General features: G+C 52.6%; 15 protein-coding genes across 15 annotated transcripts; 8 read left to right on the top strand and 7 right to left on the bottom strand.

The window, feature by feature from the left end:
• Positions 1-80: 80 nt before the first annotated feature.
• V1518DRAFT_413560 (uncharacterized protein) lies at positions 81-4,048 on the bottom strand. The gene is made up of 3 exons (XM_066903343.1): positions 3,503-4,048; positions 2,924-3,446; positions 81-2,876 (listed from the first exon to the last, which is right to left on the bottom strand). Exons 1-3 carry the CDS (start codon positions 3,855-3,857, stop codon positions 149-151), a joined length of 3,606 nt encoding a protein of 1,201 aa, XP_066760721.1. The 5' UTR covers positions 3,858-4,048; the 3' UTR covers positions 81-148.
• Positions 4,049-4,600: 552 nt separating this feature from the next.
• On the bottom strand, positions 4,601-7,365 carry V1518DRAFT_426227 (uncharacterized protein; the record flags this gene model as incomplete). The annotated part of the gene is made up of 4 exons (XM_066905973.1): positions 4,601-4,997; positions 5,055-5,624; positions 5,682-6,066; positions 6,123-7,365. 4 exons carry the CDS (start codon positions 7,363-7,365, stop codon positions 4,601-4,603), a joined length of 2,595 nt encoding a protein of 864 aa, XP_066760720.1.
• Positions 7,366-7,958: 593 nt separating this feature from the next.
• V1518DRAFT_426226 (kinetochore component CENP-S-domain-containing protein) lies at positions 7,959-8,540 on the bottom strand (the record flags this gene model as incomplete). Its single annotated transcript, XM_066905972.1, has 5 exons — positions 7,959-8,121; positions 8,175-8,208; positions 8,261-8,356; positions 8,410-8,437; positions 8,508-8,540. The coding sequence occupies 5 exons, from the start codon at positions 8,538-8,540 to the stop codon at positions 7,959-7,961; spliced, it is 354 nt and encodes a 117-aa protein (XP_066760719.1).
• Positions 8,541-8,659: 119 nt separating this feature from the next.
• Positions 8,660-9,752, top strand: V1518DRAFT_413550 (uncharacterized protein). Its single transcript, XM_066903342.1, has one exon. It carries the CDS (start codon positions 9,062-9,064, stop codon positions 9,425-9,427), a length of 366 nt encoding a protein of 121 aa, XP_066760718.1. The 5' UTR covers positions 8,660-9,061; the 3' UTR covers positions 9,428-9,752.
• V1518DRAFT_413549 (Snf7-domain-containing protein) lies at positions 9,442-10,523 on the bottom strand. Its single transcript, XM_066903341.1, has 3 exons — positions 10,331-10,523; positions 9,913-10,275; positions 9,442-9,862 (listed from the first exon to the last, which is right to left on the bottom strand). Exons 1-3 carry the CDS (start codon positions 10,376-10,378, stop codon positions 9,629-9,631), a joined length of 645 nt encoding a protein of 214 aa, XP_066760717.1. The 5' UTR covers positions 10,379-10,523; the 3' UTR covers positions 9,442-9,628.
• Positions 10,524-10,736: 213 nt separating this feature from the next.
• Positions 10,737-13,012, top strand: V1518DRAFT_413546 (telomere repeat binding factor-domain-containing protein). Its single transcript, XM_066903340.1, has 5 exons — positions 10,737-10,912; positions 10,995-11,542; positions 11,595-11,712; positions 11,769-12,178; positions 12,228-13,012. Exons 1-5 carry the CDS (start codon positions 10,906-10,908, stop codon positions 12,918-12,920), a joined length of 1,776 nt encoding a protein of 591 aa, XP_066760716.1. The 5' UTR covers positions 10,737-10,905; the 3' UTR covers positions 12,921-13,012.
• A 12-nt stretch (positions 13,013-13,024) lies between these two features.
• Positions 13,025-14,315, top strand: V1518DRAFT_413543 (uncharacterized protein). The gene is made up of 3 exons (XM_066903339.1): positions 13,025-13,564; positions 13,633-13,748; positions 13,812-14,315. The coding sequence occupies exons 1-3, from the start codon at positions 13,276-13,278 to the stop codon at positions 14,067-14,069; spliced, it is 663 nt and encodes a 220-aa protein (XP_066760715.1). The 5' UTR covers positions 13,025-13,275; the 3' UTR covers positions 14,070-14,315.
• V1518DRAFT_454800 (nucleotide-diphospho-sugar transferase) lies at positions 14,240-15,485 on the bottom strand. The gene is made up of 2 exons (XM_066906543.1): positions 14,892-15,485; positions 14,240-14,831 (listed from the first exon to the last, which is right to left on the bottom strand). Exons 1-2 carry the CDS (start codon positions 15,353-15,355, stop codon positions 14,384-14,386), a joined length of 912 nt encoding a protein of 303 aa, XP_066760714.1. The 5' UTR covers positions 15,356-15,485; the 3' UTR covers positions 14,240-14,383.
• Positions 15,486-16,183: 698 nt separating this feature from the next.
• V1518DRAFT_426220 (uncharacterized protein) lies at positions 16,184-16,698 on the top strand (the record flags this gene model as incomplete). Its single annotated transcript, XM_066905971.1, has 4 exons — positions 16,184-16,211; positions 16,346-16,381; positions 16,470-16,585; positions 16,645-16,698. 4 exons carry the CDS (start codon positions 16,184-16,186, stop codon positions 16,696-16,698), a joined length of 234 nt encoding a protein of 77 aa, XP_066760713.1.
• Positions 16,699-16,769: 71 nt separating this feature from the next.
• Positions 16,770-18,073, bottom strand: V1518DRAFT_413533 (Mis12 protein-domain-containing protein). Its single transcript, XM_066903338.1, has 3 exons — positions 17,678-18,073; positions 17,544-17,625; positions 16,770-17,490 (listed from the first exon to the last, which is right to left on the bottom strand). The coding sequence occupies exons 1-3, from the start codon at positions 17,926-17,928 to the stop codon at positions 17,071-17,073; spliced, it is 753 nt and encodes a 250-aa protein (XP_066760712.1). The 5' UTR covers positions 17,929-18,073; the 3' UTR covers positions 16,770-17,070.
• Positions 18,074-18,337: 264 nt separating this feature from the next.
• On the top strand, positions 18,338-18,896 carry V1518DRAFT_404485 (40S ribosomal protein eS12; the record flags this gene model as incomplete). Its single annotated transcript, XM_066901892.1, has 3 exons — positions 18,338-18,340; positions 18,403-18,569; positions 18,626-18,896. 3 exons carry the CDS (start codon positions 18,338-18,340, stop codon positions 18,894-18,896), a joined length of 441 nt encoding a protein of 146 aa, XP_066760711.1.
• A 118-nt stretch (positions 18,897-19,014) lies between these two features.
• V1518DRAFT_413527 (uncharacterized protein) lies at positions 19,015-19,900 on the bottom strand. The gene has a single exon (XM_066903337.1). The coding sequence runs from the start codon at positions 19,856-19,858 to the stop codon at positions 19,100-19,102; it is 759 nt and encodes a 252-aa protein (XP_066760710.1). The 5' UTR covers positions 19,859-19,900; the 3' UTR covers positions 19,015-19,099.
• On the top strand, positions 19,895-21,358 carry V1518DRAFT_413526 (ribosomal L28e protein family-domain-containing protein). Its single transcript, XM_066903336.1, has 5 exons — positions 19,895-20,034; positions 20,099-20,145; positions 20,207-20,246; positions 20,301-21,102; positions 21,161-21,358. The coding sequence occupies exons 1-5, from the start codon at positions 20,023-20,025 to the stop codon at positions 21,238-21,240; spliced, it is 981 nt and encodes a 326-aa protein (XP_066760709.1). The 5' UTR covers positions 19,895-20,022; the 3' UTR covers positions 21,241-21,358.
• A 76-nt stretch (positions 21,359-21,434) lies between these two features.
• Positions 21,435-23,667, top strand: V1518DRAFT_413518 (uncharacterized protein). The gene has a single exon (XM_066903335.1). The coding sequence runs from the start codon at positions 21,613-21,615 to the stop codon at positions 23,371-23,373; it is 1,761 nt and encodes a 586-aa protein (XP_066760708.1). The 5' UTR covers positions 21,435-21,612; the 3' UTR covers positions 23,374-23,667.
• A 240-nt stretch (positions 23,668-23,907) lies between these two features.
• V1518DRAFT_426214 (uncharacterized protein) lies at positions 23,908-25,782 on the top strand (the record flags this gene model as incomplete). The annotated part of the gene is made up of 5 exons (XM_066905970.1): positions 23,908-24,144; positions 24,198-24,227; positions 25,214-25,384; positions 25,443-25,730; positions 25,780-25,782. 5 exons carry the CDS (start codon positions 23,908-23,910, stop codon positions 25,780-25,782), a joined length of 729 nt encoding a protein of 242 aa, XP_066760707.1.
• Between the last annotated feature and the right edge of the window lie 672 nt (positions 25,783-26,454).

The following is a 26,454-nucleotide window of genomic DNA, read 5'->3' as shown; positions in this document are numbered from 1 at the left end:
AAGGCGTCTTCGCTCGCCGCCGTCATCGTCGCTTGCAGACGAAGGAGGGGCAGTCCAGCCCGCTGTGCGCCAAACACTACTATCGCCGATGCTCTTTCTCTTGATTATTCGACAACTCACGCGCTAGCCAACCAATACCGCGCCTTCGTCAGCCCGCCACAGCCCGCTGGAACGCGACCGTCGACAGTCGCCGCCGCTCGTCGTGCTGTCGCCGACGTGCGGTCTTCGGCGGCGGGCTCCTGTGCCTGTTCGCCGCCTCACCTCCTCCTCCTACCTCCGCGCCCTGTTGCTTGCCCGAGCTCGACCGGAACCGTCCCAGCCTGCTGCCGCCGCCGCCGCCGCCGCCACTAGACCCGGTTGCTGAAGTCCCACTTCCAAGCCGCCGCCAGAGCGAATTGCTCTCCTTGCTCTTCGATGTCGTGCGGCTGTGGCCCCCTCCGCTGCGCGTCTTGCCAGCGCCTGCGCCAGTTTCCTCCGCGCCCGTTGTCGCGCTGATACTGGCGGCGCCCCTATGCAAAAACTTCATACCCGCGCGCAACAGTGTCGGCCGCCGCTCAATTGGCGCTGCTGTGTCCTCACTAGCCGCGGGCGCTGTGTCCTGCGCAGGAGATGATATCCCCGACCCGCCGAGCGGCGCTGGCAACGCCGAAGTGGCCCTGTCTCGCGACGACCCCTGAACGGCCCCGACCCCGCACTTTGGCGTCTCCCCCGCGCTAGTCCGTTTCGAGTCCTCCGCCGGCTCGCTGTCGCCCTTTGCACCGCCGCTGCCGTGATCTCCGTCCCCGTTGATGCCGACGAACGCCTGCACGCGTCTGGCGACCCCGCCCCCGCCTGCCCCGCCCTCCGCCTCATCGGCACCACCCGCCTCGCTACACATACTGTTCCTGGCATCGTGGTCCTCGTCTCGCTTGCCCCCTGTTCCGTTCACGGCCGCCGTCGCAGCCATCCGCGCGTTCTCCCCTTCCCGCGTACTATTAATAATCGTCCGCTCGCGCGTCATACTGCTCGACCCCATAATCGTCGCCAGCCGTGCGCCCGCCTCCCGCTCGGCGCCTTGGTCTCCCAGACGCACCCACTCGTCGTACCGCGCCCCAACGCCGAGCCTCACGCCTTCCCGGCCGCCCCGCGTCGGTCGGCCGCGCAACGAGTCCGCGCGCTTCGGGAAAGGTCGCCGCTGCTCTGTCGCTGGCGCAAGTAGCACCGGCGGTTCCTCTCCTTCCCTGAACAGCTGAATGCTCAGATCGGGCCGCCGCCGCCGCGGTGGTGATGTTTTGTTGCTGTCCGCCGACCGCGCAGGTGACTCTGTGAACCACGACATCCCTGACTCGTGCGTCTTCACGGTGCCTAGCTCTGATACCGTAGATGACGGCGTCAAGGACCCTACTAATCTTGGCGCAGGCTCCAGCCGCTTTTCCCGCGGCGCCGTGTCCCCGCTTTCCACAATGAACTGCAGCGCGCGCCGACACCGCTGCTGTATCCGCTCGGTCCCTGAACTTTCCGCGTGCTGCGCCCATCGTGTCAAAACCTCGTCCATAGGCAGCCCAAACGTGACTGACAACACCGCCGCCTCAATGAAATAAGCATTGTCGGCGTACACGTCTCGCGCTGCCGCAACCATCCCGCTGCCGATCATCATCGCCGCCGCAAGATGTACTGCCTCCACATCGTCTCCGTAGCCCTCGACGTCCTTGAATAGAACCTTGTCCACGAACGCTCGTACCGTTTGCTGCTTCTCGCTTTCATTCCCCACCTTAGTTCCGACGAGCTGCATTGCAAACACAAGCCACGACACCGACACCGTCATCGCACGCGTACTCGCATACAATTGCAGCATCTCTAGGATCGCTTTGAACTGCTCCACATCCGCCTGTGCCTTGTCGGACCCAGCCGGCGCGCTCTCCTGTAGCCAAATGCTCAGAATCAGCTTCAGAAACACAGTGTACGGTTCGAAGGGCTCTTCGCTTGTGTTGTCCAGTTCCCACTTGATGACGTCCCGACCTGTGGCTGGCGACGTTTTAGCCTCCCAGCCGAATAGCAAACCAATCACCACGGAGGTGAAATCCCGCGCTGTAGCGACCGCCGAAATCACGAGATCAAGCTCCGACGTCTGCATCAGTTCGCCGAGATTGCTAAACAAGCAATCTGGGAGAATCGAATCGATGACTGCGGCATCTAAATCTGTCTCTGGTAATGTCGGGTGTGGCAGCGGCGGCGTTAGTGGCAGTACTGCAGATTCAGTAGACTCCTCATCACGTAGCTGGTCCTCCGACCCATCAAACGTGTCGGTGAACATCCATATCGGGCTTGTAGCAATCGCCGTCGCCGGCAGCGAAACTCCCAGATAGTCACGAGTTTTCGACGGCGCGGATCCTTCCCTGGGCCCTTGTCGGACATCGGACATATCGTCGTAAATCGCAGTCTTCTCCATTTCGTTGCCGACTATAGTCGTCACATGAGCCTTGTCGAGCCCCGCAGACAGCTGGTCAAAATAATATGACAGCAAGTCCGTTGAGGACTTTTTCCGCAGTAGAGGCTGCTGCAGCTGCTTCTCAGGTTCTGCCTCCTCTGGCACAGACTTTACAGGCTCTGAGAGTGGCGTATCTGTCCGTGTTTGTTGGTGTGACGTGATGTTCGGCGATCCTGTCGACGTGCGCGCACTATCCACCGAATACGACCGACGCCGCGAGCCGACGTTTACTTGTACATACTGAGTACCGTGTAAGAGATCGTAGACGTGCAAGTCCATCGACGAGTCGAGAACCCACGCAACGCCGCTGTCACGCAAAATCTCCATTGCAACGATTCTCGTGCCTGGTGGGGTATATATCGCTTCTTGCGTGCCGTTATTCCGACGAACGTCGTATATAACCAGTGCACTAGGAACCGTCAGTTAAATGCCATACAATGCATCACTATCACATACTTCGCCATAGGCTGCACGACACGACCGTTCTTACTCCACCTTAATCGGTCTGCAACGATTCGATTCCGCGCAAACTTCCCTGCACGTAAACGCCGAATCAGGTTCACTGATCTGCCGAGGTTGATACACCACAATTGAATTTCGTCTGGGTTTGATTCATTGTCAATTACTTCATTCTCCTCGGCAGGACGAAGCCACACTGCCAGCATCAACGTGTCCGGGTCGCTTGATGTTGGGTGAAATGCAACATCGGCAACGAGGTAGGTCCGATCACCGTCCGCCGTTGGTCCAGCTGGTATCGCGTGCAGTACCTCCATGTTGAGAACGATGCCAGAGGCCTCGGCGGTTGGTATCAATTTGCATAAGTACGAATTCCCGGATGCACACGCAATTGCGTATATCGAAGAGTCATGGGGACTAGGCGCGATGGCGACTGGCGCAGTTTGATCTGGCGTCGCAGTTTCGAGGACAAGGTCTTTCTCGTCCGAGAAATCCACAAGGACGATCCGACCAGTCGGGAGTCCTGATAGGTCATATGGTTAGCAATGCCTGGTCCGAGGATGTTGATCTCATACGTACCAAACACCATCGCCGCTCCCGCGAGATCCCAGCAGCACACCGGGTCCGCCAAGCCATCGGCCTTATACTCGGACGATACTACCATGCGCGGCCGTGTGCACTCCAGATCATCGCCGACCGCCGCGACGGTGTATCGCCAGACAGACACAGCGAGCGCAGGCGTGGTCTGCACGCACGCAAACGAGGCCTGCTGCGAGCTTGCGTGCTGCTGTGGACGTGGGACGACGGCGGCGAGGCTGTCGAACACGGCAGGATTGCGCTGGGGTCGCAGAGTCGCGGGCGCGAGGAAGTGAATGGTGGCCTCATCACACAGAAGGAGGGAGCCGTTCGGCAGAACGTGGAGCGAGATGTCCATTGCGCGTGGGAGGAGGGGGAGACGTTGGTTAGCAGTGGGACATGGCCGAGGAGCGAGGGAGGAGGAGTAGGAGCTGAGTGCGGGACTCGACTCGCGCAGACAAAGCTCAGCTGCTGAGGACGGAAAGGTTCAGGGGGAACCAGCACTGCCGTCGATGGTGGCCTTTGGTTGCGCTGTGGACGCCCTGAGGCAGCGCCGCTTTAATTATGATTCCTACGCAGGGGCGAGCACGTTGCCCCCCACAACCGGCTCGTGTTTTACATCGCGACCCGCCGGTGGAATGAGCGTTGGGCTACGCACAAATGATCATAATTGGCCGCGGTCTAGTGCGGAAGCTGATCTGCGACCGAAGCTGCTGCAGAAACGCTGCTGCCCACGATCGCAACGCGCCAGCATCAGCGACGGCTCGTGGCGTTAAATTTAGCGCAGCGCGACGACGCGTGTTGCACGCGCATACTTCTAAACCTTAATTAAATGGAAGTGCTCCCAGCGCCGAGTCGCCGCACTCTGCGCGGAGGAGTTATATGAGACCACATCGACACATCTCTAGTTCCCGCTGCAAGTCGTACGCCGTGCTATTGCACGGCCGGAGTTATCGAATTGTCTGCACTCAGACATCTGGTACGCAGCTTCGCAACACTCAAGAATTTTAGCTAGCAACAAAGCTACAGAGCACCACCACGAAAACTGCAAACCCACTGTATACCGCCGCTCTGAAATTCACACTCCTTATCAGGGCACGGTCATAATAACACTGCCTCAGCCATAGCATCGCCAGTAGTACACCCAACTGGTCCATCGAAGCACGTCGTGTGCATGTAAAATCCACCGACGGACTCTGTCCAGGTCTTCTCGTCAAAATCCCAGTCCTGTGTCAGTCTGCGGTACGCGTCCTGGACAGGATCAACCTCGCCTGTCACTACCACCTTAGTCGTCCCAGTTCTCTCGTCAGCCACATCCACGACTGTGAACGACGGAGCATATGAGTGATCTGCGCCTTCATCATAGTCCTCGCGCTTCTGTCGATAGAACGCGTCTATGTCTTCATAGCGTACAAAGCTGTGCTCGTCACAGTCGTGAGAAATCGTCTCCGCCGTGAGATCATATGTCAGCACACTTTGCGCTCCAAGATCTGCAAGCCTGTGACAAGATCGGTTAGCATATGTCATCTAGGCAGCCAGAGATCAAACTTGTCACTTTTTGGCGGCGTCCATGTGCCGTTGCAACACTTCAGCTCCCACTCTTTTCTTGACGTGGACGAGTTCTATATTGTACATGCCCATCGTCGGCAGTCTGTATCTGGACAAATAAAAAATAGCGCGCCAGTACTCCTGGCCCTGGATTTCGCTGTTTTTCTTCCCCTTGGTCTTGAAATTATTCTCCATGTGTCTGTCCAGTCGATCATAGACGCTGCAGACTCCCTGGCATGTAGTGTAAATGAGCACTGATGTTGGCAACTTCGTTTGCAAGTACAGTAAGCTCAGCATCGCATTATGCAACCCAATCACTTCTTCCGAGTTGGCAAACTCTGCAGGAGCTGAGCTGAACTGGTTGTAGATAGAGTTTGGCGAGAAATATATGCCGTAGCCGCAATAAAAATCTTCGCTTATTTGACTCATCGTATCCTGATTCTTGGTGGGCCCAAAAATCGCGGAGTCGTGCATACGGAATATGTCTCGTCGCCTCTGCCGTGTCGTTGCAATGAACACGTGCATGACATCATCATCGCGTCCCGGTGGTGCATCTTTGACAGGCCATGCGTGATCACTACTTGTCAAAATATCATAAAGTTAGCTTATTCGGTATCCTACGATCTCAATTCACGCCGTCAAGTAAGACCTGCACTCCCTCATGGTAATATGTGACGTAGGAAGTAATGTGTCCAAAGTCGGCATCGTCCATCCAATCTTGTCGTCGTATGCCATCCATAAGGAGACATATGGCTGCAGCTGCTCGCGTCCAAACACGATGTCAAACCCGCCGGCATTTTTGTTGTTCATGAACAGCTCCGATACCACCAGCACGTTGATAACCACTCTCAGGTTCCCAATGTAGAACATAATAGCCACAACCTCAGGATACGCCATGGTCACGGCCAGTGGCTCAAAGATTTTGGAGAGTTTTGTCTCCGCAGTCGAAGCAGTAATTGTGTCCTGGCTATTTCCTGAGCTGCTAATATCGATGTCATTTACCCCCTCGTTCTGGTTTCCTAAAGTCACGCCTTAGCGTAATTCAAATATCTATGGTGGAACGAAACCTTCTTACTATCGTCCTTCGATTTATCGCTCTTGCCAATCGACTTTGCAAGGGTCTCCGCGTGCGATCGTCCCTGCAAAGCATTCGGTGAATCTCCTAAAAAAGTCACTGTAACAGTCGAGGCAACACTCGCTGCCCATGATACTTTTGATACATCATTCTCTTCCTTGTCGGTCAGTACTGCGACTTCCGATTCCGTCGAACTAGAGTCGAACTTGAAATCATCCATATGTTCATGAAGAAGGCTCTCGATGCTTTCCATTAAAGATCTTGCCTGTCGTTGGGGTTCTGGGATCAGCCTGAGAAGATTACGCTCTTCGATCGGAGAAGGGCTGTCGCTGTTGTTCTCCGCCCAATCTACTTTTCCGCGACGGACGGCTGGCAGAGGTATAGCAGTTTCTGTGCGTGACGTTAATAATTCATGTCCATCATCTGAATTATGACCGTAGTCTTCCTCTGACGGAAATTCAGTATTCACGGCAAGAATGAGACGGTGTACAGATTTGTCCTTGTTTGGCTGTAACTGTGTCGCGGAAAAAATTGTAGTCGTCGCTGCAACCGAAATGGCTGCCGCCAGTGACACAGATTCCTCGTCTTGTTCCTGCTTCTGCCGTGAGGCAGGAGACGATTTTGATGCCCGACTCTTCGAAGGAGGAGAAGACAAGGTATTTGCGTCAGAATTTCGTAGCACAGCAGAGGGATGATTATCTGTCGTTGACGGTTTAAGTGCGTCGGCTGTAGTCGGAGCAATGTCATCCTTACTAATATCCGAGCTCGAAGTATTCGAAGCCGGTGGCGTAGGACGAAATCTAGACGTCGATGTAAGGTAGGCAGACACTGGCGGCTCGCCCGCGACCGCCAAAGCAGCATTCGCAATCACATACTCGGCTTCGTCGTCTTCTGCGCTTGACGTGTGACTCCATTCGTGGTCGGTCATGGCCGCTGCAGTCGCGGCCTGTAAAAGCGCCGTGGTGGCCTCTCGCGTAATTATCTGCCCGTCGATAGGGATTAGAGGCGCAGTCACGCTCGTAACGCCCCCCGCTTGATTCTCGCCGGCAAACCATTTCTCGTATACATCGCGACGAATAAAACTGGCATTCGTGTATACTGGCTCGAGGAGGATCTTCAACTTTGCGCCACTCTTGGGAATGCTCCCGAAAACGCCCCGCTGGCTTGACAGAAGACCTTGCAACTGTGGGGTAAACCCATTGTGCAACAGTATCGGATCAGGGACACCGTTACCGCTTTGCATGTTTTCTGTGTCCGTTATGTCTGTTGGTTAGCTAGATTCGATTCTGCTTTTCGTTGGTGGGATTGTGGAGGAGTCTCTCTAGCTAGAGCCCGACCTCGAAACTGGACATCGAGTTTTTAGGGCAGACGCGTCAGTAGTTTAACATTCGCAAAATCGCCATCGCACCAGGCGCCGAGCTGCTGTCGCACAATTCCCCACATCTCAACCAGGCTTTACGGGAATTCATCGCCGTAACGTGAAAGGGGTAAATAACCTATCAGGCCAATTTATATGCCACATACATGTTACTATCGACGTCCACACCTACATATCTCTGTGCACTCCCTAACCAATACCTGCGTAATCATGCCACGTTTTGAGCCCATACAAGTCACGTCGTGAGGACAGTAAACATAAGACAGGTCTTCCAAGCTGTCCAGTTCTACCACCAGCTGGGATAGAGAAATACTAGCCCTGTGCGCTTCAATTGCCTATCGCAACATGCCGGTCAAATAACGGATCCGCATGTCGAATGCGCAAGCATGTTGCGTAACAGATGTCAATTCGCACTGTGAATCACTGTGAATCAACACACGCGCGGCGTTGCTTGGTGTCTAATTTGTCCGTCCCTTTCCTTTCGGTTTCTTCTCTTCGCGCTTCTCTCTCTTCTTGGCCTCCAGATCGTCAATAAACTCTGCCAGCACGTCCTTAAGTCCTTCGTTACGTCTGCACATCATCAACACATCGTCCGTCGACACGATCTTCCGCTTTGCATGTCTGACATACTATTAGTTTGCGTATCAAGGGCTGAACTCGAAGTTAATTCATACCGAGAGAAGGCTTCAATATCACCAGTCAGAGTGACTATACTCAAAGTCAGAATAGCTCAAAAGTAGCTATGTCAGTCGCAACGCACCGGCTTGCGCATATACAAGCTCTGTGAGAGCAGCAATGTATTGTGGTGTGACGTTCACGTCTAGTGCCAGGCACTCTTCGTCCACGATCTTGCCGACTACATAATCTATATTTAGTAAATATACACGCATGTTAATTATCGATCCATACCCGTATACCAAATAGCAGCTTTGAGCCGCTACGTCGTGCAGTAGTCAGCGCGTCGAATCGATGCGATGTGGCTCAACGACATTCGCTCTCACACTCACCTCTGTTAACTCGCTGTCCGGTTCACTAGGCATTTCATGCCATTAAGATCTTGCTTTGTATACACAAGTCAGGTGGACGCTGCTGTTGGGAGAGTCGCGTCGAGGAAACTCGCTCGCGTCGTCCAAGCTCACGCCTGGTCGCGTCTGGGTACGTAAAATCGCTGCAAACGTGGAGAGCCGTTGGTGCCGGCACTGTCCCGGGTTCGATGTCGCCAGCATTGTGCATTTCTACTCACATGACAATGCCAGAACGATTGACCCCACAACAGTGCAGATTAGGTAAAACCTCGCCGCCACGCGCGAGGCTCTCATAAATTTCGTTGTGCCGCGCGAGCTCGTATTTCGCGCTCACCGGGCCAACTCAACTACACCTGCGACGGATAATCGGAACTATAACGACTCCGCGCTTTGACATATAAAACATCTGGTGAGTCTCCGAGCCAGCGGGTTCCTTCTCGCACGCATATCCCCACCCACGTGCATGCACCTTCTGTGACCAGGAAAGGAATCTTCGAGAGCCAACAACACGAACCGCGTGCCAGTACTGATTTCCAATGGCGATCCATGCATTTGATTACCTGAAAGACTACACAATCAAGGATTGGTATCCTATCTTCATCATCGTCTGTGGCTACATTCTCTTCCGGCCGTACCTCGTCAAGATTGGTGCCGAGCTCCAGAAACGACAACACAGAAAGGCGGGAGAGGAAGCAAAGGCGGAGCTGGCCAAGCAGGCGCTCGAACCACCAAAGCCTGACGAGGTCTACGTTGAAGAAGTCCGCCACGAGGTCTGGGGTCGCAATGCGCGAAGAAAACAGAAAGAGCGGATTAAGGAAATCGAGAAGGCCTTCAAACGGAAGCAGGAGATGGAGTACGTCGGCGAGAGTGACGAGGAAATCGAGGAATTCTTGGAGAAATAAGGACGCTTTGTGATTCAATGAAGATGTGGCATTTTGTATACTGTATAATACGCGCTCTAAGCATTTAATATCATCAGTTGTCTTCTAATGACTAAACGAGGATCAACAGACAACAAACACCCCACATCTTCAGTCTATCTTAACAATTTGCTCCATTATTATATTATTCCGGTGCCAACATATGCAAATAACAAGAAACAATCAACTCTGCAGCGCCCGAAGCCTCTCTCTCATATCGTCGAGATTCGCCTCTTCCTCTTCTGGCTCTTCTTCCTCCGGCAGGTTCTCTGGAACATGTCCCGCCTGTCCAAGCTTGCCACCTGTGATCTCTGATAAAATAGCGTCAACTTCTTTATCGGCCTCGGCCTCTTCAATATCGTCAGCCTCGTCTAGACTATCAAGACTGTCGCCGACCATTTCGTCCATGATACCGGCCTGTGCAGTATGTTAGCTGGTGTCGCTCATATATTCTCAATTACACAAACCTTCATGAGCTCTTGGCTCAGCTCTCGCATGGTGCCAGACAACTCCGGCAATCTTATTAGTGTGTTGACGTCCTTCATGACGCCAGTGCTGGACTTCATGCTTCCTTGGATCTTCTGTACCCGGAATGCGTCATTAATCTGCATCCCTACCGACGCCAACTGCGCTTTTGAAGTTATCATGCGGCTCTGCTGCTTCCTCATATTGTAAAGCTCTTTCGCCAGCGTCCGCGCCGAGGACATGTCGCCCCGCTTTGCGGCGATCTTGATCATCGACTTTGTCTTTATCTCGAGGTTCTTGAGATTCCCGACCTGTCGCTCCAGTTCGCGCTGGTTTTTCCGTAGCAGGCTGTTGCATTTCTGCATCTGCAGTGTTTGTTAGACAATTGCGCAGGCACACTCACTCCACGGCGGCTGTTACCTGCTCTGCCGGATCCGGCCCGTAGATGGCTCGCTTTAGAATCTCCATGACTGCACAGTAGACAAACAAAAAGGTCCGCTCTAGACGCCTTCAAAAATGCAGGCTCAAGTCAAGCGGTAGCAGATTGCGACGTGGTACGATGCTGCAGCTCGTGTGCTGTGGAGGGGATGCGCTGGTCCGCGATAGTCAAGGGCCACCTCGGAGGCGTGCACACACGCCCAACTGTAAGTTTATCGCACATCGCCGCACAAATATTGCCACCCGCCAATGTCTAGCATATGGGACTCTCACAGCCCTGCTGCTATGCTACAGAATAATCTGCTATTAAAATAGATACCATTAAACTCTTTCTGCGGCAACAGAGGAAGTCGCCGAATGCGATTCATGGTGCTCTGACTTGACGGACTACACAATCGTAGGGCGCACGGATGAATATGGCACAATTGCGCAACTCCGTGGCTTGCCTCCACCTTGCTCAAGCCCTCATCGCAACTTTCAAGTTAGGTCTTCATGCCGCGAAGCCCTCATCTTAGGTCTTCAGCATTAGGTCTGCCAACCCTACATCTCCACTAGCCATGAGCGGTACGTGCTCTACCTCCCCGCGTCATTCACGCGCAGGATGGACTGTGCTTCCGCGGCGTTCAGGCATTCTAACTGCATGCAGACCACGGCAATGCTGACGAAGTTGCAGAGCCGACTGAGTTCGAGCCAGTCATTCCCCCCGCGCGCTCGGTGGAGACGGATGAGACTGGTGAGCTGAGTGAGCCTCTTGCGAGGAGCGCAGAAGCAACCGAGGACATTGTTCCCAGCATCAGCGCAGATCAGGACAAGGACGCCGATCCCGAGCCTGTAGTTGACAATAACAACAATGCCAAAGAAAGTCTTCCTCCGGTCGCAAGTTCTGGGCCAGAGCAAGTTTCTGAGGAAGATACCGCCGCCGGCCAGGACAAGCCTCAAGACGACGCGGACTGCGCCCAACCTGACGCCGAAGATGAGGAACAAGAGGAAAGTGGTGGCGAGCATAATTTATTTGACCTGAATGATCCCGAGCAGCTGCGGTTCATCGCAGATCGCCTTGAGAATGTGGACGGCATGGCGATGGACGAGGACATGCAGCAGCATGACGCTTATATGACTATGGACGAGCTGGGAGCAGCACAGGAGCCTAGCATGTTGTTGCGTCTACAGAGCATGCCAATCTTGGACAACTTGGTGAGTACCATCATCGTGATGGAGATCAAATTGCGCTACTGACACCGCACAGTCTACACAAATCCTGACAACGCTCGGCCGCGGTCCATATCAAGAGACGTTCAACATCGTCACGCAGCCAGAAAGCGATCAAGGCCAGGCCTATCGTACGCTCAAGTCGTTATTTGATCGTAAGTTTGCTCTCACCCACTTATTTTTTGGCTGCGCTGACGCGCGGGCAATTTAGAAACAAAGCGGCTGTATAGTCACGACGGGTTTTTGAACTCATCCGTTCTTGGACCTGTTGTCTCTGTAAGACACAAGAACATTATTCGAAAGGCAAATCTCGCAACGTTCGTGTCGGCTGTGTTCGGATCGACTGAAGTTGGATTCTACCACCTTAACGAGTATTTCCTCGACTCTTTCGTGCCGGAAGGGTCGCGCATGTTGAAGTCGCAGGGCGCGTTATATCTTGAACTTAAGACACACTCATTTATTTCCGCGATGTCGCAAAATGAACGTACAAAGACGGAGATTCTCGACGATTTGTTTCCAGACGATTTAGATCAATATATTCTTTCGCGCAAGATAGGATCCAAATCTCTAAGTCCTGGCGAGGTTGATTTCATCACGCGCTGCAAAGGCCGGCGGGATACTGTGAGTTCACTTGATGAGTTCATTTTACGTCTATATTAACGCGCAATAGCTTGAAACATGTGATCCGGACGAGAATTTGCTAGACAGATACTTTTGGCACTCCTTTCTGAAAGACGTGAGCGAGTATGTGGCAAAAAACCTGCCGACACTGATCAGTACAGTACCGCAAACACATCACAATCTCCTGGACTCGTCTACAGATTCAGGTTCACGAGCGCAGAGACATCACCCTCCAGCGAAGAGGCAGCGGCGCACGGAACCGTTTCCGGACTCATCAGAGGTGCCTGAGTTTGCGATTGAGGGAACTCTTGTTTCCGCGACGCCGGTGGGTGCTGGACATGAGGCATCTACTTCACATGGCCACGCCAGCGGGGACGCCGAGGCAGAGGCAGATGATGCGAACGTGGGAGACTACGACGTGTCCAATGCCGAGCTCACGAAAACTGGACGCGGCCGTGCCGCTGCTTCGGTAGGCGGCGGTAGCGGGGGGCGGCGACGTCCATGGAGCAAGGAAGAAGAGGCGGCGTTGATGAAGGGATTAGAGGAAGTAAAGGGACCACGATGGAGTCAAATATTGGAGATGTACGGGCCAGGCGGCAGGATTTCGGAGGTGTTGAAGGACAGGACTCAGGTGCAGTTGAAGGACAAGGCGCGGAACTTGAAGCTATTCTTTTTGAAGAGCGGGCTACAGGTACCGTATTATTTACGTTTTGTGACGGGCGAGCTGAAGACGAAGAAGTAGTTTAGATGGCGATCTAATATGTACAGTACAATCCCCAGACTCAGGGGTATATATGTAAGAGAGAACGGGGCTGAAGGCGCTGCTGGAGCCTGGCCAATCAGAGAGAAGCGAATGCGACGAATCCAGAGAGCGCGTCTCCGAGCCGCGAAAGGCCCAAAGTCGCCAGAATTCAGCGGGCAGGGCCAACACCACAACCGCAACATCAGACATATCCACGACAGCTGGCTCGACTTCCATTCCACTGATCCTAGCAATTTCTGCACGGCGTGTTATAAATAAGCAGCATAGCCTGGAACACATCTCCGCAAGCTCACGCCGACGACTGCATATCCCAAACGACACACGACACAGAAAAATGGTTCTCCGGCCCTCCACCACCCTGGCAGCAAGCATGCTGCGACCGTCAACGTTGTTGACGCCTCGCATCGTCGCATTGCGTCAGCTCTCAACTACAGCGCCAGTGCTTGCGGACAAGGCGGTCGTCCCGGCCACTGGCTCGTCATTGCCGGTCGACTACCCGCTGCCGTCGGAGCGGAAGCCGACGAATGTAATCGATTACGCCATGACAACGTTTGACGCCATTGCGAACTGGGCGCGACAGGGATCGTTCTGGCCAATGACCTTCGGTCTAGCGTGCTGTGCCGGTATGTGATTTTAATGCGGGCGAAGTGTAGACCGGCGATACAGAGTGTTAACGCTTCTGGACCGGTAGTGGAGATGATGCACTTGTCTGGACCTCGCTACGATCAGGATCGTGTAGGTATCATTTTCCGTGCTTCTCCCCGACAGTCCGACATCATGATTGTCGCCGGAACTCTCACAAACAAGGTAAGCTGCAACAATGACCCCGCTAAGCATATTACGTATGCCCGTGTCTAACACCACATACAGATGGCACCGGCCTTGCGACAGGTCTACGACCAGATGCCCGAGCCCCGATGGGTCATCTCCATGGGTTCTTGCGCAAACGGCGGCGGCTACTACCACTACTCGTACTCGGTTGTGCGCGGCTGCGACCGCATCGTGCCGGTGGACGTGTACGTTCCTGGATGCCCGCCGACGAGTGAAGCACTTATGTATGGCGTTCTGCAGCTGCAGAAGAAGATGCGGCTGCAGAAGATCACGCGGTTGTGGTACAGAAGCCGGTAAATGCAGGAAGTGTGCACCGGTGGCGACGGAGGTTGTGTATTTCGTTTACCAGTTCTGTGCTTTATTTTGCATTCACACACCATCGGAACATGATGGATAGCTTGGGCCGGGATAGTACGCAGGTTGCGTTTACAGTATTTTGAAAATAGATTTCGCTACGCTCAAGTAATTTGTGGTGGCGATACTTTGAAGCTATGCCTTGCTATATACATTACCAAGCCAATCTAAACTGAGATAACTACTATATATACACCATTATTGTTGCAGAGAGCTAAACAAACAGCAAACAGTACATGAACAGTTGTGAAGCACAACTAGAAGCCGTCATAGGTGCCGGCCTTCTTCTCGACCTCATGTCGCTCATCGTTGACACGCCACCACCACTCAAAAAGCTCATTATTGGGATCCCGCTCTTGCCAAGGCTTAGGATTGAGGATGTAATGGACGTTCTTGACCTCGTCGTCCCGCCAGATAGGTTTGTGGATGTCGCGCAGAGTCTTGAGCGCGTTGTACCGGTAGGACAGCGGGACCCAGGCGTTCTTGAAGACGTCAGAGAGCAGGGACTGGTCGGCGAACTCATAGTTGCTCGTCATGTCAGGCTCGCTCATGGCGCCGACGATCTTATCATAGGACTCCTTAGAGGGATTGACGACCTGGAGACCGCCGTTGCAGATGGCGAGGCCAGTGCTGGTGGGAGCACCGACTTCCTGCGCGAGTTCGGGGTCGGAGTGCTGGTGGGTGAAGGAGCAATTCTCCGGGATCCTGTCTGGATGTTAGTATTATGATGCTGAGGTTATGTGCGAAAGCAGAAGAATTACGCACCAGTCCTTAGGGTAATGGGGCTTCTGGAAGGGATTGCAGGTGCAAGCGTGCGAGGCCGCAAATATCCTGTCGCTATCGTTGAGCTCCATTTCCATGAGCTCGTCCATATTCTGCATGACGAGCATGTCGGAATCAAGCTGGACAACACGCTCGAACTCGGTGAGGTTGAACGGCTGCAGCTTGGACCAGCAGTCGTAGAAGCGGACTTCAACGCCGTAGTCTTTGTGGACCTTTGGCAGAAGGTAGGGGATCTCCTTCTTCGCAATGCCGCGCGCGTCGAGCGCGGCGTGGCCCTCGGGCTCGAGTGTGGCGGTATAGAGCACGAGGAAAGGGTACTTCGTGCCGGCCTTGCGGAGCGAGTACTCGAGCGCGAGGAGGCCCGGAAGATACTTGGTGTTCGTGAGGAGCGTAGTCCACACGCGGGGAGAGTCGACGGCGCGATCGGCGGCCTCGGAGATGGTCATGGCTAGAGGGATTGAGTAATGGGTGGCGGGCGAGATGGGGAATTTAGGGTGGAAGAGGGAGGAACTGGCGCTGGATGTGCAGTTCAGGTCAGCGCCATATCTGCATCCCCGAGGCCAGTTTAAACTCCGGCCCACCGCGCGTGTGCGCTTCTTCGCTAGCGGCAACGAACGACACGCCGCGACTATCGCCACATGCCACATGTGCTGACCGCCTTGATGTCTGCCACCAGTCTCTGTCGGCATGACAGCCAGCCGCCGCCTCCGCCGCCGCCGTCAGCTGGAGAGGCTACTACGAAGCGCATCATGGAACCCACCCCAATGTCGTCGACCGCTGTAGACAGAGACGCCCTCTTTCCTCGGGGGGCCTGGGACTGTGCTGCCGCTTCTGGTTCATCCCGCCCAGAAGCGCGGAACACAGCCCCACAGCAGTGACGACAACGCAGCACAAAATGCACGTGGCAGACGGCGCTGCTAGAAGCAGTCCGCTTGGCGGCTCGCTGCGAAAGCCTGCGTCAACTCAGGTTCGCTTCGCAGTAATTAGGCTGGGCTCGCGAGAAGCATCGCGTCCACCGCCCCAAACCACAGCACGTGCGTCTCGTCCCTGAAGCCACGCTGATTCTGCATTTGTGCTGTAAGCTTCGCCTCCCCGCGCCACGGCATAATCGTCGCGTGCTGTGCGCACTGTCTCGATCGGTCACGTGAAATTTACCAGAGCGAACAGCGAGCTCGGCTCTGTTGAAAATCGCGGCCGCGTCCAGCGTCCTGTCCTGCTCCGCGCACCATTCCCTACTCCTCTCCCGCCCGATACACATCTCACAAGTTGTCATAATGGCCGGAGGACATCATGGCCCTTCCAGTACGTTACTATCAGGATATCTGCACGCTCCCTTGGCGAGGCAGCTACGCCTGGTTGCTCTGGCTGCCTTGACTGGCCAATCGCACGCGCTGCTTATCTAGCACTGCTAACCTCTCCGCTTTGCGCCTGTACAGCCCTCATCCGGGATCCGGCGATTGACCGGCATTTTAGTAAGTCTGATCATTATCTTGTTGCATGCGTTGGCGGCGGGTTGCTGTTGTATTACGGGCATCTGCTAACCATCTTGTCTGCATTTAGACATGCGCGAGAACTACGAGGCCAATTTCCGTTGGACCCCCAAGAATGCGCGTTACGGTTTCATTTTTCTCATCGCTATCCCTGGTGCTCTGCTCTACACTGCCTACAAGTACGACGTACGTCCTGCAACTCACTGTCTGAGCAGTTATCTCGTGGATAACTAACATCAATGTAGGGTAAGATCGATTTTGAGGGCAAGAAGCGTGGTGAGAGCATCTGGGTCAAGTAATCGTCTACGTCACAGCTTCACCTTCACCAGTTTTCGATATATCGACGCTCTCCACAGCATACAAACTAAGCGCTGGCCATGCATGCTATTTGGTGTACATATTACATACAACAGTCCTTCAATACAGTCTGTTTTAACTGAGATCCCCGGGTGTATTGTTGCATTACCTGTACTGTCGTGAACTTCAGATAGGGCCAAACCAACTGACAGTATGCACTATCTACTACTCAATATTGCTGGTGTCTTGCAATTGATTATTCCTGTTAAGCTCTCCACAAACTCCGTGAACCACACCTATCCATCATCAACTACCTTATCATACATGCAGCTCCAAACCACGGTCACCCCATTTGTGCGAATCCAATTCAACTATCACAACGTCGGTAACTCGGGTTCCGTTCCGCGTGTAGTTCCGACGATCATGGCCGTCATCTTCTCGATGTACAAATCCCGTTCTGGAATAGTCTCTGCCTCCGAAGTTATAATGCCTCCTATACTGTTCGCGCCAATGCTCGACGATGCTTCCAATTGCCGCAACTTCCTAGTCCGGCTCTGAATCTCGTCCTGCTGTGACACCAGAAACCGCACAGTCTCGTCCAGTGGTGCAACGCCGCTCGTATTTTGCAAAAACGAGAGTGCAGAGTTGTATACTCGGAGTGTATTCAAGATCTCCTTATTTCGTCTGATCTGTAGCCGCAGTTTTTCGTTGACATGATATGACGCTTGCAGAACTTTTCGCAGATTTAGCAGCCGTAACTCGAGTTGATCATGCCTAGTGGAGAAGTCAATTCCCTAAAAAAGTTAGTTTTCTTGTTTGCTTCTACTCGAAGTAAAGGTGATAGTACCTTATGATGAGCGAGTCGCATCCACCCGTCCACAACATCATCTGGAACAGCTAGAACATTTCTCAGAACATATAACTCAAATCTGCACACTTTAATCAGCACTTGTTATTTATGTCCAACCTCAGCTCTCGTACCTATCGAAATTGCGGTCTATGGCATTCTCTAGCAGTGTCTCCAGCTTTGCTGTGCCGAGCTCAATCTCGTCGTCCGGAATGTTGGCGCATGGTGGTGTAGATCGTAGAAATGCTTCAATTGCGGCAGTGCACTTGTACAGTACATTATTGACAGCGTTGATGATATCGTCTAGGAGCGCGATTGGGGGGTATTCTAAGTGCTCTGTGAGGAGCGCGGTGGTCGACACACTAGGCTGTGTTGTAGGCGCCATGCTCTATACCGTGTGCTTCAAAGATACCAAGAAATGCGCTTTGCCCTCGTTAGTCTGCCCCCTTCTTGAATTGTTTTCGACTTGGGCTACTCTCTTGATCTCTGTCGCCGGGTCGCTCTCGAATGCGAGCAGTCGAATATTGACGCGTCGGTTACCACAACAACGGCACTTGTGCTTGACACCTTAATCTGCTAGGGCTCTTCAAGCTAGGGCTACTCAGCCGCACGGCATATCACGTGAAAAACGCAGTCACACTCCACTCTTGTTCACGCGCCGCACGATCTAAATCTATCAAGATTGGATCCCAGCTTGTCGGCTTTCCACCTAGCAAGGACTGAGCAGTGAACCTCTCTGTCGACGAAGTCCTCTCTTTGCATTAACTACTCCCTTTCCTTACTTATTTGTTAAAATGGTACCTATCCTGTTTGCCTCGACTTTGTTTGCACAAGATTTGGAGGCTAACTGGTTGTGCAGTCTGACGTTGAGGACATTGTTCCCGCCGAGGAGATCGAGGTTGAAGCCGGTGCTGCGCCCGCTGGCGGTCTAACTGTCGAAGAGGCTCTCAAGGGTGTTCTTCGCAAGGCTCTCATTCATGACGGTCTTGCCCGTGGTCTTCGTGAGGCGTCCAAGGCTCTCTCTCGGTATGGTACCTCAAAGGATTCTGGCATATAACAAGCGGTGTACTAATTAGTTATAGTCGTGAGGCCCACCTTTGCGTCCTTTGCGATTCTTGCGACGAGGAGTCATACAAGAAGCTTATCGAGGCTCTCTGCGCCGAGTCCGACCCCAAGATCCCTTTGATCAAGGTCTCCGACTCCAAGAAGCTTGGCGAGTGGGCTGGTCTCTGCGCTCTCGACCGTGAGGGCAATGCGCGCAAGGTCGTCGGCTGCTCTTCTGTTGTCGTCAAGGACTGGGGTGAGGCGTCTGTCGAGCGTGACTACCTCCTCCAGTACTTCGACAGCAACTAGAGCACATCTGCTTGGGTATATGGTGTTCAAAAGCATCTTGTATTTGTAACTGTCGTCTCAATGAATTGTTCATAGTATCATAGGCTTTTGACTAGTGGTGAGCCAGTCCTGCTACTGACCTTCTGCAGCCTCTAATATAAGATTCCCAAATGCATTGACCAAACAAATTGCTAAGAATAATGTACAAATATCTAATGTCGAGCCTAATTTGACCCCCCTGGCGCGGTAAGATCATTCACATCGCCGAGCTTCAGGAGACTTGCTTCAATCGAAATGACATTTCCCGTGATTTCAACGCTTTCGGCCACAAAGACAAGCTTCGAGTCAAGTTTTTTCCCGCTCTCATCGAGCCAGTAGCCGAGACTTTTAATTGCCAGCGGCATATCATCTATGCAGTCTTCTCCCTCATCTTCTTCTAGTTCCGGCGTCGCGACTTCGGAGTCTGCTGTCTGCTCGGCATCCACAAACCGCCATTTCGAGGGGATTCTGTCCCGCTTGATGCTCGCGTTGAACACGTCAAAAACTAATAAGCCAATATGGCTTCGCGTCTCTATGCTGATGCGCCCGTCTAGTATATCTCCACGCTTCGGGCGCCACACGAGAAAATCTGCTGTGGCCCATGTGAATCCGAATGGCGACTCGCCCATAACTCTGATGCCCTCGTCTTGATCAATCTGCACATCTGTGCACGCAAGGACGACTCCCGAGACAGCAGGAAAATAGGTCATGGAAAGAGAGTCCAAATGCTGAACCCGAATACCTTGTAAAGGCGCCATCGCGTACATTGGTGCGACAGAGACATAAAGCGATGCCTGGGCGGTGTAGAACGACTGCGAGAGCGGTGGCTTGCCAAGTGGGGTGTTCGGCGTCGGTGTCGCGAGTACAGGGAGATCTTCCAGAACCGTCTGGACTGCCGACGTTTTCCGCCGCCTCTTGCCTTTCTTCTCCTCCCGCTCGACCATGATTGTACGTTGGGGTCAGTCGTGCGTGGAGTGACAGGGGCGTGACTGAATTTTTTCAGTGCGGCGCGCTGGCGTTGGGAGTTCACCATAAATTTTTCTCGAGACCACAGCTAGAAAGTCAGGGCACCACTTAGTGCGTCAACCATATATCAGCAACGAGCACCATGTCAGACGAGGTGAGTGGCTGGAGAGATACGTGAACCGTTTTTGCGAGAAAAATGAATTAACATCGTGTTTTAGATCGTGTGGCAAATCATTAACCAGGACTTTTGCTCCTACAAAGTCAAGTATGCGAGCTCGTGGGAATGGCTAATCCTATGCAAACACTGACAATATCGTGAACTGCAGGACTTTGAAAGACCAGACTTTTTGCCGCAATGAATACAATGTACGTGATGTGGTATACATGTCCCAACGGAGGAATTACTAACGCAGACTACAGGTGACCGGCTTCTGCTCGCGGCAGTCCTGCCCGCTTGCGAACTCTCGGTACGCCACTGTGCGCTCAGTCAACGGCAAGTTGTATCTCTACATGAAAACAATCGAACGAGCACATACACCGCTGAAGTTATGGGAGCGGATAAAGCTGTCGCAGCAGTACTCCAGAGCACTTGAGCAAATTGAAGAGCGCTTGCAATACTGGCCGAACTTTCTACTGCACAAGTGCAAACAGCGACTTACGCGTTTGACGCAGGTTGCTATTACGGCGCGGAAACTTGCACTCAAGGGTCGTGACGAAGAGCGAAGAGTTGTTGGTGTCAAGTCAAAGGTTGCAAGACGTGAGGGCGCGAGGGAGAGGAAGGCGTTGGCGGCTGCCAAGGTCGAGAAGGCGATTGAGAAGGAACTTCTTGAACGACTAAAGAGCGGAGCGTATGGCGACAAGCCGCTGAACGTGGACGAGAAGGTGTGGCAAGCAATTATGACCAACATGCGGAAGGACGGTGAGGCCAACGTGGGCGAGAATGAGAGCGACGAAGAAATGGACGAGGAGGAAGACGAGGTCGAAGAGAATGAAGAAGAGGTTGAATTCGTCGAAGATGACGACGACTCTGAACTCGAGGAACTAGATGATATCGAAGACTGGTTAGGAGCCGACCTAGGCCCAGACGCGGAGCTCAGCGACTCCGACGACATTGATGAAGACGACGAGGAAGACGAGGAAGTTAGCGATGCCGATGACAGCTCGCTACAGAAGTCCGTGCCTAAGCGCAAACGGTCAGGAAAAGCTCCTGCACCGCGGAAACGTGAGTTGTCACTACAATTGGTATTGAATGCCGAACAGATGCTAACATTATCATATAGGTGGTCCACGAGTTGAAATTGAGTACGAACATGAACGTGAGCAACCTGCTCGTATTGTTCAGGGCGAGAGAGCATGGTAGAATCCGACTGGAGTTGTTGGGCTGGATATTGGATATTTTAAGCTGCTGCATTTGATTCTGCGTGTATATGAACATCTTGGATGATTTGCTCTGAGTAATATAAGAGTCTTTCTTCCTAGCAGGATTTCCCTCCGCCGCAGCGAGAGCACGGACGAGAGCCTGGCCCGTCCTGCGAGCTATTTTAGTCGCGGCAACGTGAGCTCATGAGAATTGGTGAAGAAGCCACGTGCGAGCCTCTGCGGCTCAGCTGCCCATCTCTCGCCAAAACAAGCGGTCACGACGCGTCTGTTCTCAACCGGTTCTTGCGCTTGCTCCGGGATCAGCATCGAGCTTGTAGACTCTTCTTGTCTTGTTTCGTCGTCACGGTGGAACATGTCGTTGCTGTCCTCCGCATACATCGTGTCAGCAGATCTCACAGGTCAGGCGAAGCAATGGGAAGTCACTAGTTCGCCGAAGGTCGTACCTCTCAAGACGCCGCGGTCCCGCGTCGATAAGAGCATTTCGAAACAAACAACCAGAGTACCAGACGTTAACGACGTACCGCCGCATACCTCTGGAAGTGCTAGCAGTGGGGAACTATCGCGGACTGTGACCAGTGAGTCCACGGATACAGAGTCGGCCGTACGACGAACGCGTCGACGCCGCTCGCGTCTGAAGCGCCGGGCGGCGCCGAAAAAGATGAACTTTTTAGTGGACGGTATCAAGGACGGATATAATCTTGGATTTCGGAAAAAGTGCGTCGAGTCATTTTTGATCGTTGGGTTATTGGTTTTGTCCGTGCGACACAGTTTCGCCGTGGTCGAGGAGAACTTCAAGTTCATTGCGCTCTGTACGGGTGTACTCTCGGCGACGCTGTTTTGGAAACAGAGTGAATGGAGTATGCCGTCAGTTTTATACATTTACATATTTCCTACGGCATTGACGTTGGCAGACTATCCTCAGTACTTGTGCTTGAACTTGTTAATCTCCGTTGCGTCACTACCTCTACCATCCTCAATTCTCGCAAACATCGTCATTTGCCTATCTCCGACCACGCCAGCTGTGTACTATGTATACACATCAACCACAGAAATAGTTGGAGCATTAACCACAACCTCGCTGTCGCAGACAGAAACAGCTCTTGCAGGAGCACTACTGACGAATCTGTTCCTGAATGCACAGAATTTTGACATGGTGTTTCTTCGCGCATTTATGCTTGGATCCTTTTTTAGTTTATGGCCCTCGCGACCATTGGTGCTTAAGATAATAGAGCTGACGCGTCGCCCACGGCATAAGCGACCGGCGAACTCAGACAAGTTGAAGATGCAGTACGCTCTCGGGATATATGCCATCTTTGTCTTCAACATACTAGTATTTGTGCGCTGGAGTTTGCAACGTAGCCTTGGTCAGGATCCATTTATTTACATGGCGAATTATTTATTTTTAACCGAGCCATCAAAGAAACGACTTGGACTTCTGTTATATTGGGCAACCTGGCTGTCGATATGCATACCTCGAATACAACGACTTTCTGCCGGCTGGACTTTGGATATACGGCGGAAAGTCTGGCATGGAATGGTTGTGGGCATGTTTTTGATTGGAGGTGTTGGCCAAGATGCTGGATTTGTGGCGATTTCTATGTCTATCGCTCTCACGCTCTTCTTGCTGTCCGAATTTGTCAGAGCAACGACTATTCCGCCGCTGGGTATGTCTATACATACAGCCCTTACACGGTACACCGATGAGCGAGACACTTGCGGACCCATTATCGTGTCACACATCTTCCTGCTGTTGGGCATCTCGCTGCCCATTTTCTGGTCATACTCGCCAGCTGGAATCATATGTCTCGGCTTTGGCGACGCGTGTGCTTCGATAATTGGTCGCAGGTATGGCAGACACAGGTGGTTTGACTCGAAAAAGACACTTGAAGGTACTGCAGGATTTATTCTTGCTGCGTTCACAGGACTCCAGATCACTAGACATCTCTTACCCGGCTATGATCATATTCTTGGAACAGATCTCAGTACTTCATGGACACTTCTCGCCGCGACGTGTACGGCGATTCTCGAGGCGACTAGCGGCATGAACGACAACGTCATTGTTCCAGTCTACATGTACGTCTTGTTACGATTAGGAACCACGGAAAAATTCTAGTAAGACAGCCCATCTGTGCGTTTTGCTGATGTTCTTAGCTTGTTGCTATGCTTTTATCTTTCATGAAGAAGAGTTATTGGATTAGAAGGGGGAGTGCTGTATTGGCGTCTTGGCGATTATAACTTGTCATCATAACTAATAGAAGGGGGGCATATCGAGACATACACACGGACAGGACATGGCTGGGTTGGCTGAAGATGCGTGGGAGCGACATCGCAGCACGTGACAGTGAGGTAGGGTAGGGGTTTATCAGCGGCCCAGCCATTTTAGACACTCTTTCCGCTTTTCTTCTATGATCACTAGAACCCCCTCTTTCCTTTCCTGCATCTCGCACAACGAACAACCTTTATTGTCGACTCACATTCTGATTTTCGAATCTCTTGCAGCATCTTCACTTATTGGATTTTATTCCTCGCATTTGCGTAAGATCATCTAGTCTACACTACCGCCCCGCTCTCACCGTACGCGCACCATAACAACCGCTGCGCCACCTAACGTACCGTCCACCAAATTTCCTGATTATCAACTATCGCAATGGCTACCAATTTGGACAAGTCTCTTGATGAGATCATCGCACAGAACCCGGCTGGCCGACGTAAGGGAGGCCGAGGCGGCGCTCCCCGCGCTGGTCGTGCCAACGCTGGCGGCGGTATCCGCAAGCCCACCAGTCGGCCGGCTCCTCAAACCCGTGCAGTTCCCAGAGCAACACAGCCCGCAGCTTCGTCGGGTATCAAACTTGATGCAAATGATAAGATTATCATTTCTAATCTGGTACGTGATAGTTCTTTTACATTCTGCGCGATTTAGACTAACAGTGGGTACAGCCTTTGGATGTTCAAGAGTCAGCTATCAAGGTATGTTGATTCTTATCAACGGACACCCCGGAACGTGGAAACGGAAGCACTTTCAAGTCCACTTCTCAGTAGAGTCGAATCTACGTTGGACCGCATGAGTTTAGCGGATTCAAGTGATTCACTGCTGCGCCGAGCGATCTGTGTGGCGGTCCTCGAATTATGCCGGCATACTCCGATATACACATTCATGGTGTGAAGAAGTGCGGTTGAGATTTATCTCTTGCACATTTGCTTTTGTGCTTCACCAGCGTCTCCGTTTATGCTTTTGTCGTTGCCTTTGTTACTAGTCTTCTCGGCGAATATCCTTGTTGGAAGAGGTCGCTGTTACCAATATGTACTTCCGAGGACCGCAGGTGTGGAACTCGTCGCTCGCCGTTAAGGGCTGTTGGTCTCGTCTTGGGTCTCACGAATTATTGGCTCTCACGAATCATTGTTCCTAGCATGTCGTGGTGGCATGCAATGACCTTGATATTTGCTGGTGACACAGCGAAGGAAAGACGCAGAAGCGCAGCATGAGCGCAGTCGCGCGATATGCCAAAGCCAAACAACTTAGTGTTGATGAGCACGATTCGTGTGCTCTATAGATGCGGCAGACTATTGCGCATTATGTGGCATGAAGGGCTAGAGGCTGACACGAGTTTGACTGATGAGATCATTTGTGCGAGCGGCGAGTTCTGACGTATATTGTACATTCTTGGCGTTTAATTGCTTATTGGAGTTCCTGTTTGCCCGGTGTTTGTTTTGTGCTTTTCCTCGGCTTTCGTTCCGGTGTTTGGACACTTCGATTATGGATCGGCGTACTTGGGCGTGCAATCGCCTGATAGTTGATCCGGATTCGAAGTTGGCCATCCTGCCTTCCCTCGCCTTGTCTCCCCTTCCTTCTTCCTCCTCTCGCCATTGACTTGACTTTGTTCGAATAACCTATTCCGTTCCGGTGGCCGTCTTGGTATGAGATAGCTTGCAGTTTATTCATTCTTCATTACTAGGACTACTTCGCGCTTGAGATCGGTGCTATCAAAAAGTGCACGCTTAACTATAACTCCAAGGGCCAGTCGACGGGAGTTGTGACGATGGTTTTCCAGAAGGCCGGAGATGCGCAGCGAGCGTGGAAACGGTTCAATGGAACACCTATTGACAACGGAAAGAAGATCATGCATGTATGCTACGTCTGCTGTTTGTTTTACTCTTGGCTGGTGGATGCTAACATGTGTGTAGGTCGAGCTGGTGGTTGACCCGAACAGAAAAACACTCGCTGACAGAATCATGGTGAAGCCCGAGACGGGGAGCCAGCCTGCTGCCAGAAAAGTGACGGCCGCTCGTGGCCGTGGTACCGCCACTCGCGGCGGCCGTGGTGGCAAATCGGGCTCGGCCCGACGACCAAAGAAGACAGTCGAACAGCTTGACGCCGAGATGACGGATTATTTCGTCCAGGCCGGCACGAGCAAGCCAACTGCTGCCGCAGCGCCAGTTGCGACCACGATTGATGCGGGCGACATCCCTATGGTATGTGCATGCGGTTCTCTTTTGTTGAGTGTAATTAACGGTATTGCAGTGAGCTCGTGAAAGTGACATCTGGTCGATGTTACATGTCTAGTCATTGACCGTGTTTTGTATTGTTAAAGTAAATGGTTAATCTATAAGTGGTCGCCTGGAAATTCGTGTTGGGTTGTTTGAACGTCTCTTTGTGTTTTCAATGAATTTTATCTATCTCCGTTAGTGTTTGTAACTGACTTCTCTGCTATGTAATATTGAAATGTGTTCGGAATGAACATTGAGGTCAACAAGTGGCGTGGAGACGGCATGGCGCACGTGGAATGTGAGCTTCCAATAGCATGACATGCCATGGCGCTTCTGCAGGCACATGCGTGTTGGCTCGCTACTGATTGTATCGTGCTTTCTTCGGCACTTCGTCATTAGTTATTATAGATTAGACTGTGGTTGAGCCACTGCGGTAAACTAGGAGCGCAGCAGAGTAGAGTGAATTGTGTCCCCCTGGATAACTTCCGAAGGTACTACCGATCGTGATTTTCACACCGCTGAACTGCAGCAGCGCTGGCCAGCCCGCTTCGACTGTAAAATGAAGCCATGAATTTGTGCCAGTTACTTATGTCGTCTAAAACTGAATCGCAGACACTTGATGACGACTGTTGAAAAACTGTTGCAGCCCTCCATTGCGGATTCCTGAGGTTCGAGTGACTCTGACAAGTTCTAATGAGATAGGAAAAAG

Source organism: Limtongia smithiae, assembly GCF_038497785.1.
Source record: "Limtongia smithiae strain NRRL Y-17922 unplaced genomic scaffold V1518scaffold_3, whole genome shotgun sequence".
NCBI classification, from domain to species: Eukaryota; Fungi; Ascomycota; class Lipomycetes; order Lipomycetales; family Lipomycetaceae; genus Limtongia; species Limtongia smithiae.
This window is presented reverse-complemented; position numbering and strand designations above follow the sequence as displayed.